At 40.3% G+C, this 14,799-nt stretch overlaps 1 protein-coding gene across 7 annotated transcripts in view; it reads right to left on the minus strand.

The window, feature by feature from the left end:
• Positions 1-14,799, minus strand: part of MYO5A (myosin VA) — a 101,121-nt gene that overhangs the window by 22,506 nt on the left and 63,816 nt on the right. For 4 of the 7 annotated variants that reach the window (XM_030497461.1, XM_030497457.1, XM_030497460.2 and 1 more), the window contains 11 exons: positions 14,180-14,266; positions 13,978-14,086; positions 12,308-12,519; positions 11,197-11,353; positions 7,407-7,646; positions 6,626-6,874; positions 5,415-5,508; positions 4,582-4,730; positions 3,861-3,974; positions 1,624-1,767; positions 210-263 (listed from right to left, as the gene is read on the minus strand). In XM_030497461.1, the coding sequence (XP_030353321.1) occupies positions 210-263; positions 1,624-1,767; positions 3,861-3,974; positions 4,582-4,730; positions 5,415-5,508; positions 6,626-6,874; positions 7,407-7,646; positions 11,197-11,353; positions 12,308-12,519; positions 13,978-14,086; positions 14,180-14,266 (1,609 nt within the window). Of the gene's footprint in view, positions 1-209; positions 264-1,623; positions 1,771-3,860; positions 3,975-4,581; positions 4,731-5,414; positions 5,509-6,625; positions 6,875-7,406; positions 7,647-11,196; positions 11,354-12,307; positions 12,520-13,977; positions 14,087-14,179; positions 14,267-14,799 lie in introns of all 7 variants that reach the window. The other 3 variants (XM_030497454.2, XM_030497456.1, XM_030497458.2) reach the window with 1 other exon arrangement.

The following is a 14,799-nucleotide window of genomic DNA, read 5'->3' on the forward strand; positions in this document are numbered from 1 at the left end:
AGATCTTTTTGTTCTGCAGCCTCATCCACACATTCTATACCTCAGAAAGAGGTAATCCTACAATAAGATGATTACTGGGGAATCTTTGTTCTAGTTTCTCCAGCTAATATTCTGAAACAGGGAGGCTGATGTAATTTTCTATGCCAGCACATACAACTAGTGGCAATATTCTCACTAGAAAATAACAGAAACCTCCCTTTTAGAATTACCTTGAGAGATTCATACTCCAACTCTGCACCTCTCATTGGAGGCCTTTCCTCCTCCTGTGAAAGAATAAAGACAAATGAAAAGTAAAAATACAGCCACTTCTATTCTTTAATTTAGTTGAGGCAGGAAAAGGAAAGGGAGCTGAAATTATTTTCCTATAAAACTGGCAAACACTCATTCTGGTACTGCTGAGCACTTTAGTTTGAATATTGGCATCATCTCCTTTCATCTACTTATGAGTTTATGACACATAATTGGTTAATATAAATAAAATCATGTACAAATCACACTGCTGTCACCGGTAATGAAGCAGAGCAGGATGAATCCCAGGATGCTCAAGAAATTCACCAGTAGAAGAGTAATAAGAAACAATTGTCAAAACTAGTTTCATATATTTATAAGTTGTCCTGGGTTCAGCTATAGCAGTCATTTTTCTCCTTCTTAGTAGCTGGTGCAGTGCTGTGTTTTTTAACTTTCAGCCTGGGAACAACGCTGATAACACTGATGTTTTTAGTTGTTGCTAAGTAATGTTTATTCCAACCAAGGACTTTCTCAGTCTCATGCTTTGCCAGGGAGGAGGGGAAGCCGGGCGGAAGCAGAGACAGGACACCTGACCCAAACTGGCCAAAGGGGTATTCCATACCACAGCACGTCATGCCCAGTATATAAACCGGGGGGAGTTACCCGGAAGGCCCAGATCACTGCTCGGGTCGGGCTGGGTATCGGTCGGCGGGTGGTGAGCAATTGTATCCTCTCCCCTTGTTATTTCACTAATCGTTATTATCATTGGTGGTAGCAGTAGTGGTTTTGTGTTATACCTTAGTTGCGGGACTGCTCTTATCTCAACCCGTGGGAGTTACATTCTTCCCATTCTCTTCGCCATCCCTCCGGGAGCGGGGGGAGGAAGAAGTCGGGGTGGGGGGGGGGGGTGAGCGAGCGGCTGTGTGGTTCGGAGTTACCGGCTGGGCTCAAACCACGACATAAGTATTTAAGGAGACCAAATCAGAGGAGAATTTCAAATAAAATCTGCTAAACATGTCTAATCCCAGCACTTTGGCTTTGCATCCTGGTTGGAACATTTCTTACGCTGCCTAAAATGAACAATTACTCATTCTCCCCATCATTAAGTATATTTCTATATTACTATTCCTGAATAAAACAGCTTTTTTTTTTTTCTCCCTAAGTGAAGTCCCAATCACTTTTTGTTCCTGTTAATTTCCCTCAGAGCATAGCAAGGACCTTGGAAAACTAAATAACCAGTTCCTACTACTAAGCATCAGGCATAAAACATGTTGTTAAATAAAGCAAGTACTAGAGGAAGATAAGGATTTTGTAAAAGCCAGTCAGCATTCACACAGCTACTATTTCACAAGAAGGGATACTCTGGTGTCAGCATTTGATCAGCTAGGGGTCCACCTTAGCTTTAGCACGGAGAGCCTGCTCTTCCTTTCTGTCCAGTTCATCCTGCAGGGATTGCTTTTCTTGCTCCAGCTCTGTAACCCGTTTCTGCAGCTTGAGGAACAGAGACATGTCCAATGGTGCCTTTTTCTCACTTGGTTCCTGCTTTAGAAAGAACAGAAGGAAGTCAAGAACTATTCCTCTTCCACATCACAAGGAAGCAATACAGTGAGTAAAGATGGGAAACAGACTGGGGAAAGAGAAGAACACAGAAATGTTACTTGAATCTGAGACTTGACTAATGGCATCTAAAATATTTCATCAGCTGTCAAATGCTATTTTAAAAAAGGATCTACTACTATAAAACATATCTAAGCCTAAAAGCCTAGCAAAAGAAAGCACTAGAGACTACCCAGCAGATGGGAGGTCTATAATTAAGCATACCTTTTATTCTTACTTGTTTGGAGGGGGGAAAGGAGAAAAATAAAGTCTGTGGTTAGACTCACCTGGAAACAACTGTAGACAGAGGTGCATTTTTCAGTTTTAAATTATTTCTAAAGATAAATTCTAAATTGTTCAGCTACAGAGAAATATCTCTGTAGATTTACAGGTTAATTAGTGGGATGTGACAGAAAAAACAGATATCAGAAGATATATTTTATGCCTTTTTTTTTCATTTACTATGCTAGTTATACAGCCTGTTCTGAGCCTAACCATGAGCTTTTTCACTATTTTCTGGGCAAGGATCAGTGTTTGCAATCCAAAGGTCCACCAGAAATTGTCCATCAGCCATTTTGTACTTTCTGTAGCAAGAAGATCAAAGCATTTACTGTGAACTGCACCATAAAATTTTGAAGCCTAAAAAAAGGAACTAGAAAATTAATATTAATGACTGTAGCAGACAAGCAAGCACAGCCATTTCCACTTCATCTCCTTTTACTGCTGAGGGGAAGAGTCATAAACCACACCAACAGCTCAGGAAAAAGAAGACTCCGAGTTTTCTGGCTTTACTGGTTTGCATTGAGATGAACCCTATTTTTTATAGTGGTTTTGTATCATTAATCTATATTGTTAGTCTAGAGTCAAACTGGAGTTTGAAATCTTACGGGGTTAAACAAATACAGATTTAATCTTTTCAGTGCTGTATTTATTCACACTCTTGGGTGAGTTAATTTTTTTCATTTATATTCCAAAACCTCAAACTGGCTCTAGAACAGCAATTCAGTCAGTCTATTGGCCAAAGGCAAAGATGGCATTTGGCTCATATGCAAAATCCCATCACATACAGTTGCACTGTCCTTTTCCTGGTTATCCATGAAGGTAGGAGCATCCTTCTGAAGCCATTATGCAAGGTGAAAAATGTAAGTAGGAAGGCAAATCATGAAAGACTCTGCATAGAGTATGTGTCAGCATCAATGTGCCAGGGGTTTCGCATCCAGAGTAGAAAATAATTTTCTGTAGAAGCTTTCAAAACCAGTAATGACAGCCTGTATAAAGCAACTGTGGAGATAACTAGCCTAGACAGAGGGCAAATGGAGTGAGCTGCGCAATGGCTCACAGTTAAGAAGATCTCTAGAATGCACAGAAAAAGCTTTGCATCTGCAAACTGCCAAGCACAGTCAGACCACCAACCTGACAGCTCACTGCTGTGCTGGCAGTCCCAGCTCTGCAGGAGAGGCCAAAAGGAGGAGTTATCTTGGAAAATATTAAGCAATGGCTTGGAGTTGCAGCACAATTATTCATTATTATTATTCATTAACTGAATCAAGAGAGTCATCTTTCTGAAGATTTTTAAATATCCTGGGATTTGCATCACTGTATATACAAAGGGTAGTACATTCATGGAGCTATATTCATCTCTTGGCTTGCCATCTTTAATCCTTGAATATACAGACTGATCAGGAAGTCTCACTGGTTTTCTGAATTCCTACTTTGTGTTGAAAAAGTGATTGTGCTTACAAACACTGGCAAGCAAATGTTTTACAGATGCAAATGAACTGGATGGCCAAATATCTAGTCTGTGTCTACTGTAATACAGAGGAATTCAAAGCATACTTTCACAAAGTCTTTTTACATAGGACCATTAATAACTAGAGAATGAGCTGTTTTCAAAAAGGAAATGGGAAAAGTTGGATTAAACCATTAGACATCTGATTATAAGGATATGGTGTTCACACAAACATATGAGAAAAGAAGACAGTAATGAGTTTAACCATGGATCAATGAAAAGTTGTGGGTTTTTTTTTTAACATTACCTCCATCCTCACTGGTAAGTCTTCTGCTTCTGTGATCTCAGAGCTAAAAGTATATTCAGATTCATTGCTACTGTGAGTTGAATCCGTTCTTTTGTGTCCAGGCTTGGGGATGCTCTGGAGTGCAAATGAAACAAATCAATCCCGCTATATGGTTTTCCCTGTGACTATGTCTTCACAGACACAAAAGACAGCTGTTATTTCACAGCTATCAAAATTTGTAAGGAAAGATTTTCTGATTCTGGTCTCTCATTCCACCTAAAGCGTACGAGATGTAGTCCTCAATCAAATCTATGGAGACAGGTCAGATCCTACACCATCAAGTTTTGCTGCAGAAGGCAGAATCAAGCAACAATGCAGCATTTTGTGGGAAAGACAAGATCAGTTTACAGTAAGCACAGGCAGCAATTCTCTAACTGCCCAGACATTATATTCCCAGACATACTTTTTCTTCCCACCACATAAAATGTTCCTAGAATAGGTAAAATTTAACACTGGATGAATGTAACACAAACAAACCTAGCACATGTGAATAACTTCAGGGCAAAATAAGGGCAGACGGCTAATCTAATTCATTAGTATTTAAAAGCAAAAATTCTCTTTTCAGGTACAGGTCACCACCATACCGCTGACAAGAGAACCAGCGGTTCTGACTTATAGCACTAGATTCTACATAAACACATTTGTGAACAGCTTTTGATTTCTCAGATGTTTCACCACTTACCACCATTAAGTTCATTTCATCCTTAAGGTCATCGTATCGCTCCTCCAAACGGCTGAACTCATTCAGCAGGTTCTGGTACCGTAACCGCTCATCATTCAGATCTAGCTCTAGTTGTTTTGTTTCCTCCACTAGCTTCTTTTCCATTGTCTCTGCCATGGAGAATAGGAATCCAAAATGAGATCTCCTGTTCTACCTACCATGCAGTGCATCCATACTGGAGGTACAGGCACGTGTCTGCTCCAGGAACAGAGATGGTAAAGCTGCTGTTTGAAGCTGGTGTTTGGTATTTGTGCTTCTTCAGGCAAATATCAAGCCAAATATATGAAGAACCAACACATTATTGTGGTAACCATAGAAGGGTCCAATCAGCCAAGTTAGTTATTCTGCTAATACCTTGCATTAGTAATGCCAGGAAGAAGGAAGAAGGGGCTCTTGCCCAGTGCAGCATTATGTAAAAAACAAAATATGAGATGCTTTATACCTCAAGCACACTGACCCTCCTCATCACAGCTGCTTCCATCTGCTTCCTTTGCATCTGTCTACATAGTCACAGCAGCCAGAAGAGCTCCAGTAGATTAACTGTTTTAAATATTAGAGCCTCTTTTTTAAAAGTAGAACACATAACAGTCATTCTCACCAAAAAGACCCCAAACCCTCAGGACTTCATGGAAATTCAAACAGTAATTCTGATGCATGTTCTTAAGACAAAGAAATGAAACCGTTAAACTAAAAAGAAATGGAAACTATGGCAAATTAGCCAAATCTATGCAGCAGAGTGTTGCTTTACAAGGTAACATGAAGTAGAAAATCTGAGTGAAGAGAATAGAGCCAACCTGTTATTTCCCTCGCCTGGTCATGGATGCGGCGGTTCAGCTCCTCCTTTTCTGTTTTCAGTAATGTGTTCTGCTCTTTCAGCTCTGATACCAGCTACAGAGATAACAAAATATTTGACTCAAAATGCATTCTCTTTTCGTCAGTAGCTCTAACACCAACAATATCCTTATTGTAAGAGTCCAAATACTTCAACTTTTCTTCCGAGAATGAAATCAATGAACTAAGTTACGACATCTTCATTTCCGAAATTACATTACTTAAATATGTCCCACTGCAGACTCCCCTGTATGTTCTGCACTCCATTTCTAATCAGATGCCAAAACTGACTTGAACCTTCAACTCCACAGTGTCATGTTTTTCAGTAAATTCCCAAAGATGCAATTGACTCCTTGAATAGAAATTATCCTAAAATAAGAACAAATTTGGTAGTTCTGTTGTATATTCCATTGCATTAAGTAACACCATAATCTAACATCTTGCCTCCACCCAAAAGTTGTGCCACTTTAACTGTGCCCAGCTTTGCCAGTTACTCATTTGACTCTGATTATCGTTACTACGCATTCACTTTGCTTAGTCAATTAGTATTTTTCCTTATGCTCATCTAATCTTGAAATGTATTGCTGCAGCATCACATAATGATGGAATGGCTCTTCCAATATTCAAAACTTGCACCGTTATCAGCAAGTAATCTTGACAGGAAACAACCTGCTTGATATGTTCATGGTTGAAGCAAAGATAAGGGGTTAGTCAAAACCTGTGGAACTAGACTGTGCACACATACATGTGTTTAATAGGCTGATTGTTTAAATTAGGTAGGATATAAGCAGGTACCTTTGAATACTGTGTATAGGACAGATTTCTGATATCTATGTGTAATCTCTCTAGGTAGGTAAAATAATTTCTTTTTATGAATGCTCTACCTCTGACTAATTGAGGAAGCTTAAGTATTTGGATTTGCAAATACTTTCAATATCAAAATCTTAATCGATTGAATACATATATTTACTTACAACATATAGATTTGGTATATTCTTTTACCATTGATGTAATTATTTAAGTATCAAGACTGTTTAGAATTGACAGGTGTAACATTACTTGAAAATACTGTAAAAATATCAGCCACACAACTGAAGCAATTAAGCCCGGGCAAAACGTGAGTGGACACCAGGCCCCTATAAATCTTCTCATCCATCTAAGACTGCATACTTGCCTGCTCAGTCTCGTGCTTGTACTTGTCTGCCCATTCCTCAATGGTCTTCTTCTCAGACTGAGTTTGGTGCAGCTCCTTCCGGAGCTTGGCAATCTCCTCCTGAAGGCTGAGGACACGGTTGGCTGCGTTCTTAGCCTCTTCCTCACTCATCCGAAGCCTTTCCACATCACTCCTCAGCTTCTCTGTCTCTGTACTGTATGTGATCTCCAGGTTGCTCAGCTTCTCCATCAGAGATTTGTACTCTTTGTTCTTTGCAAAACACAACACAGACACAGCAGCTGTTAGGGAAGTTCTCATTTATGGGAGCCTTCTAGTTCCCTACAGAATATATCCAGACACAGGAGCAAAAGAGCAGCTTCCCCACTTGAAAAAAGTTTGAGTCTGGTTTTGCAGAATTGCTTAATGAGGTGACAGAACAGTCCAGCCTCTAAGCCTGCACATTAACATTCCAAACTAAAATCAGACAGGGAGCCCACACACACCAAACATAATCACCTCAACTTCTTCTTAAACAGAGCAACTGATGCGCTTCCAATGAAATACTGACGTTAAGGGAGCAGATGTTTTCTCTCAGTGCTGCTGACACCCACAAACAGATGCTACAGTAAGTTCTAGTTCTACTGTGGCCTCCCTTTCTCTTCTATCAATGCTCTTCAGCAGAAAAGAGAACTGATATCTTACAATGAAAATTCAGTGCATTCTTCTGTGAATGGCCACAGTGCTACTGAGAAAGGTAATACAAGATTTCTAAACATTTTTCCTGAGGTGAGGGAGCTTTTACCTGCTCATCAATTTTTCGCTGCAGCTGCATGATCTTGTTCTCCAAGCCAATGTGAAGCTTCTTGTAACGTTCTACAGACCGGGCCTCTATCTTCAGTTTCTTTAGCTCCCTCTTAGCCATCATGCGCCGGTAACAGCATTGCAAGTAAACAATTGCCTTCAAGGTCCTATGGTAGTGCACTCGAGCCAGCCAGCCTCTTACATGTTTCTGAATAATAATAGACTTGTGCTCCCGGAGCATCTGCAGTGAAGAAAAAACACCACAGGGGGTATTTGAGTTGCAAACTACACTTGCTCAGTTAAACAGACTGCATAATGAAAGGTGTGAAGATGACGTACATAGAGACACCTTAGCCTGAAAAGAGAAACCTCTGGTGAGGGGTAAAAAGAAATTATATGGAATTAATTTGAACAAAAAAGAAGAGGAAAAGAAGACAGGAATAAAGAAGATGACAGGGAATAAAATGAAAAGGAACCAGAAGGAAAAACATGGAAAGAAAGAACTGGAGGCACACTGAAGAACCAGGCATTCCTTTGTGTTGATGTCAGATCCAAGCTAATTACAAAAATATATGGTACCTGTTGGCAAGATTACAAATACAATCTTTTCTTTTTTATACTGCACATTTTATCTTGAAACATCTTAGAATCATTGACATATGCAATGTAGGATTCAACAGTTTAAAACTACCACACTTGATATGCAATGCAGCCAGTACATGCTAGAACCCAGAGTAAATTGTAGCAACTGTTAAAAACAGCAGCCATAGCCCAGCTGCCAGCTGACTGAACTACAAGTTCCAGTCAGTTCTCTCTTTTCCTTTTTTTCCTTTTTCTTTTTCTTTTTTCTTTTTTTCCCTTTTTTGACATACCTTACACTTGCCAGCAGCAAAAAATCTCCATTTATTCTACTCATAAATTTTATATTGTAATATTTCCAACTTATTTCAGGCCAGAAATGTCAACAATAGCTTTGAAATGTTAAAAACCACCAAAAAATAGTAATAAAAAAAAATATGAAAAATAGTGAAGAATGGCAGCAACCTCCATCAGTGTGTCAGCCAGAGACTTGCACTAGGAAGAGTCTACTACTTTTCTTTGGATCCTTCACCCGCTGATTCAATGAGAGATCCTCCAGATCTGAAGCACCTGAGTTCCAGCAGACCACAGCTATGCCCAGAGAGGCTGCCCAAACCCACAGAGCTTCTAGGACTTTAGAATTCACTTAACAACGCTTCTGCAAATTAAGCAGTGTACTCTAAAGAACAAAACTATTTAAGATTTCATGATACTTCTTGGATCCGATAGTCTAGAGATCATATGCAGCTCACATTCTTACACTGATTTACCACAAAGCTGGTAAGACAAACTAGTAGGCTAACAACAATTTTATTTTCTTTTATACTTCTTAGAAAATGAACTGAAATGTGTTAGAAGCACTACATTTACAGAGCAATGAATTTAAAAGGTTCACTGGCAAAGTGGCAAGATAATAAGACACATACACTTTCTCCCTTAGCCTTTATTTCTGAAGAAAAAGAGATTTGAAATACCAGCACTCAGTTAAATTGCATGCTGAGATAAGGAAATATCTCTCTCAAAAGTACAGCAAGGTCAAAAGCCAAAGTCCTTGTGACAGCATGTCATGCAGTTAGCACTCCTGCTTCCTTCTTACATGTTTCCTAGAATAGTCCTTCAGGTTACCCACGGGTGTCAGAGCAGCTCGAATACAACTAGCTTTCAACAACATTTTCACCCCAAGTTTGAAAGCAGCTAGTCCCATCAAATACCTCCATGGTGCAGGGCTGGTCCTCATCTGCCAGTGAGTTCTCACACCCATGGAATCCAGTGAGGAACCCCACCATGCCACGGTGAGAGGATCAGAAAAGTCACTTAATTTACCAGCTATTTCCCAGGAAGGCTCATGTAAAAGCTATGGAGGAACTGAACTCCTTGTTAAGCTGAGAAGCTCATCACAATGTCTTGGGCAGCTTTCCCCAGGATGTGTGAAATAGATGATTCAACCATTTCACATTCCTTGTATTAGCCACGTGACTGCAACGCATGACCTCCCTTCCAACAACAACAACAACAGGTACCTTTCACAATCCTAGCAAACAACATGTGTACCCTACATTACGTACAGAGTCACGGCTCAGCCCAAGTGTGCTGTCATACGGCAACCTTTCAGTTTCACTCGTTTGCAATCAGCATGAACTTCAGAACAACCGTGTTTACCTTCCCACGGCACGCAGAGTATGTGCTGCTCTCTCTGGCCACCCCTGTATCTCAGTTTTAATACAATTCCACCTTAGGAGGACAACATGTACACAGCACACCGCAGATGCACTTGTCAGAAGTTCACATTTTACCGCGGTGAACAACTCACTGCTCAAGGTGGATAACCCCTTGACAAGTAAGTCTGACCACCCCTTACAGGGATCCCTCCAGAAATCTACCATCTCCATTAGGAGCGAATATAACAGGTATATAAAACTCTGTGCTACAGGACAGATGGAGGAGTATCACTCACGTGACTAACTTCAGGCATACAGAATCATCTCCTATTTTCCTACAGATGGCTTTTAGTTCACATAGTGCTGTGACCCATGTCTCACTTTGTCACATCTGTCAGATCACCCTTAAAAATGTATCTTGTATAATCTCACAACATAAAAAATGGGTTGTAATAATGAAAATGCTAAGAATTCCAATAAAAAGGCAAATAGATATCTGTACAAAAGAACAGCCAAGTCTTAGTCCTTACAGATTTTTATCAGGGATCACTTGTTTTCAAACTTTTTGGTTAGTGTATGTTACAGTGTTGTAATTTAGACACATTCACAAGTGACTCAGCAGACAACTTTAATACAAATGAAAAATATACAGAAGCTTCAAATGTAAAAGAGAAACACGTGGAAACATTAGTTGGTTTTTGGTTATATTCCTTCAATATCTACTTGCTTAGGAAAAAAAGAGAACTCTTCTGGCTAATTTTTCAGTGAAATATAGGCTGCCTTTTGAGCCTTGTTAAAACAATTAGTAGACAAAAGTGCCATAAAACATATTGGCATTTTGTAGTTTAACCATTTGAATCACAATTTTGATTCCAGCCCTGTAACCACTAATTTCTCAATTGAATTTTTATTTTTTATCAAGCATAATCAGAAAAATACTATCAATATCACTAGGACAGGGTTATATCGATTTCTTTCCCAAACAAAACCACAAGATATTAAACAAACAAACAAACCTACAGCAATGCTCAAGTTTTAATCTCCTATTTTTGTGTGTATCTCTTTGCTGACATTAATCTCCTTCAGTATATTCCATCAGCTATTTCGGAATCACTGAAATTAGGGATGGAATAGGAATAGTGGTGCACCACATGTATATTGATGTGAGCAACACTGTTTTGGACTCAGAGGCACATTCACACAATGCTATTTTCAGTATTTAAGTACCTCAACATTCTGTATAACAAATGAAAAAGTGAGAAGTGCTGTAAATCCCTGCTAGATTCTCCACTCACTGCATTGAAAGTCTAGGTACATATGTATTAGATGACAATGTGAATACCTCTAAAATGACAAATTCACTGATTGCGGTACAGATCTTTCTTATTTGCAGGTGCTGCCCTTCAATCCATGCTGTGATATTTTGCCTGTGCATTATGTGAAACAGCACGCACACAAACATTTCAGATTTCCAGGGGGGCAGCACAGCGCAGCTTTGTCCTGAAGGTATGTTGAGATAAAGCTAGAGTGAAGAAGTAAAACATGATTTCTTACCATTTGGTACTTGTTCCTGGCCATGTAACCTCTCAAGAGAGCCTGAAGAGCAATAGTAGCAGCTCGCATGCATTGGTATCTTTTGTGGACCACATACATGCGCTGGAACTTCTGAATAGTGATGGCAGCCCGCGTTCTCCGTAGGAAATTGGCATAGCTAAGCAAGAAAAAAGATTATAAACAACACCTATAATTATTTCCAGTGCTTGAATACTTTTTTTTTTTTAACAACCTGTAACTTTACCCTCTTTTTCAAGAGCCACATTTTCTACTTCCATTTCTTCCTAATGCTGTCAGTGATACAGCACGTTTACTTGCTGTTCTACCATATGGCAGTACAAGAGAATAACAAATTAATAGAAATCTTGCAAGGTTTTACAGGGAAATGTTTTCACTTCCTCCAAGAACTGCACTATAGAACTGACAAGATAAACTCAGCTTAATTTCTCACCACCTTTTCTCCAGTTTTAAAGCTATTTCCGCTATGCCACTTTCCAGATCTCCTCTCCTAACCTCAACCTGCAGAAAATGTTTGCTTGTTCCTGGCCCTCTCACCAAGACAATTACAGACCATCTTGACAGAAGCCTCTTTCCGAAGGTTGATTCTTATAGTCTTCATAACCACCCTGTCTTTGAACAATACCACCTGTACTCCTACCCTTTTCTCTGACCCATCCACAGCCATTCCATAGGAGTCAATCCAAACAAAGGATGCTGACTGATGTATCTTCAGCACTGCACCCTAGATGAGGAATGGCTTCTCCAGCAGGACAGACCCAACTGAGAGGGCACATGGAAACTGGGCAATAGGGACTCAGCCAAGAGTACTGCTTTACCTCACCTGCAACAGATCTCCTAGTACTACTTGTACTCTGCTCTCGCTAACGACATACTGTTCTAAGCATCATACAGTCAGAGCGCTACTGTCCTCTCAGGAAGACCTAAAGCAGGCAGGACAGACACATTAATATTCAATTTCCTTAATTTCTCTGGAAAACTGTTTCCTCTAAGCCAGTACAGGAAGGAGAGAACAAATGTACCACATTTAAATGTCCTACATAGAGGGATCTGAATTGAGGCTAGTGTGGGTTTTCCCACGAGCATTGCTTACCATCGTGCTTGGTACCCTCTGACATATCTCTGAATGGTGATGGCAGCCTTCCTCATACGCACGTACTTCTTGCGCATCAGCCAGCCTCGGATTGTCTTTTGGATGCGGATACAGGCAGCTCTCAACTTATCTGCCCTTATTTTTTCCAGATAGGCTACTTGACCAGCCCGGAAAAATATTTTTGTCTTACCAAACTGGTACTTATCCTTGTCCTATTTTCAGAGGTAAAAAGAGGATCAGTTACAGCATAAAGTGTTAGAGCATTAAAAAAAGCATGAAGGGCTAAATGAAAGTACAGTTAGTAAAGAGGCAAAATTATCTGTGTAATATTTCAAGTAAACGTAGACTTAAATTAAGTAGAGGAGAAGAGTATTTTCTCTGTATGATTCTGTTAATAAACTAATAAAATAAGGCCACAACTATGGCCTAAAGGAGTAACTGAGATTTTTGCTCACAAAGATTGTAAGAGATGTGGAAGGCTACAGGAGGTGATGAAGGGGCCCAGAGGACGAAAGCAATACAGGCAATGCACATGTGCAATTTCCTACTTAAATAGTAGATGACACCTCTGAATGGTCCATCTTCAACCATATTACACAAACAAAATAGCTGAGGCCTATTGCACCAGGACTAAGCCAGAATAAAGCATCTTACTGCTGCTCAAACACAGCTGAAATTGCAAAACTAAACCAGAAAGAGAATAATACTCTATCACTACAGGCTGTAGTACTCCTTGGAGGGAAAAAATGAGAATACATCACAGTACATTGAAAAAAATTATTTTTGTTGATTGATTGATGTTAAAAGGAACAGCAGTCAAAGAGCTACAGCTTAGGACACACAACACTATACACTCACACTATAAATGCAGACACATGCATGTAACCAGAAGATTTTAGTGAAGTCAACCCAGTTACACAGAATTTAAACAGCTAAGTCCCAGCCTACCTGCACAGTATTTTTTTGTTTCTATAAACATCCTTACATTGGCATTGCCCTCAGGCAAAGTAAGTGCTCTTGCTTTTTTATCTTCAGAAAACTTAGTCTATTTCTCTTCCTGACTGACACTTTTGACTAAGTCTCAGTTAACCACCTTCTACTGGGAACTGGCTGGAACTCTCTTTGGAACCTGCCTGCCCTCCGCTGTTCATCAGTCCTTAAGAAATCCCAAGAAACACATCAGTTCAGGTGCAATGCCAGTGGTGTGGACGGCATAGCCTGGGAATGTAGGCCTGCAACTGGAGGTAGGAGGCAAAGCAGGAGGCTGCTGAGGTAGGAGGACAGCCATGGTGCTAAGCAGGGAGACAATGTCACGAGGATGGAAGGAGTGAAAAAGGTTGACTTCAGCACAGGAGCAGAGAGGAGCAATGTGAAAGACACAAACACCTACACAGACAGAAACACCTCCACATTAGAAAACCTCCAGATAACTACACCTTAGCTAAGGTGTGGTTAATGCATCTTGCCGTTAAGCAAGGTAAGGCTCACTCTCAACCTACTCACACTTAAAAATCACTGTCTTCCTTTCCTGTGATACACTGGGAAATTCTACAGTTCCTGTGCTAATAAAACGGTTTAGTACTGTGTAGAAGTACTAGAATAGTGTGGCTATGAAAGATGCTGTCTTTACTCCTTCAGATTCCAAATGCTGACAGCACTAAGTCTAGTACCAGAATCAGCTTCTCCAGGACATTTTTACATGTCTGCTTTCGGTCACCAAGGACATCTCTCTGCTTCATCAGAACACGGTAACGGCTGAAGAACTCTTGGTACGTCCACCTGCCCCAAAAACAGACAGGGTCAATCCCAACAATGAATAGCTCTCTTAAGAAAAACTGCAGCTAAAAGCAGCCTAAAAAGCAGCAAACGCACCTGGACGGGAAGCCAGCTGCACTGATTCGGATGGTCTCCAGGACACCACAAGCTCTCAGCTGCTGCACTGCCCGCTTTTCATCGAATCTATGTAGGAATAAGAAGAGCCTGGGCGTGTGGGACTAGTTTTGCATTACAGGGACCTCTGGCCCTGTGCACACCCAGGACAGGAGTGGCAGAGAAGGGAGCAGAGGTGGGATGTGATGGGTGGTTAACAAGTCTGGCCAGGGCTCCTGCAACTCAGCGACAACAGAGGACAGCCTGACTGCTGCAGGCTGCTCATCCTGGCCTGCTTCCCACTGGCCTACACAATAGCCATGGGAGTCTTTGCGTGCCTGGACTTTAAGCAGACTTTGGAGAAAAGCTCTAAGGAAGTTCATATAAAAAAAAAAGATAAGGAATAAGACACTGGAATCTGCAAAAGCAAATTCTGGCAAATAACTCGAGTGCAAATCGCCAGTCACATTTTAAACAGCTAGCAATAAAAATGCTGCTATTTCTTCTCATATATCACCATAAATAACAACAAAAAAGCATCAGGAAATATTTCTCCCTCAATTAATCCCAAAACATCTCCTGCTGTAAGTACACATACACATGCACAAGTTCATAACAAGAGA

The sequence above is a fragment of the Strigops habroptila genome, chromosome 9 (genome assembly GCF_004027225.2).
Source record: "Strigops habroptila isolate Jane chromosome 9, bStrHab1.2.pri, whole genome shotgun sequence".
NCBI lineage: Eukaryota > Metazoa > Chordata > Aves > Psittaciformes > Psittacidae > Strigops > Strigops habroptila.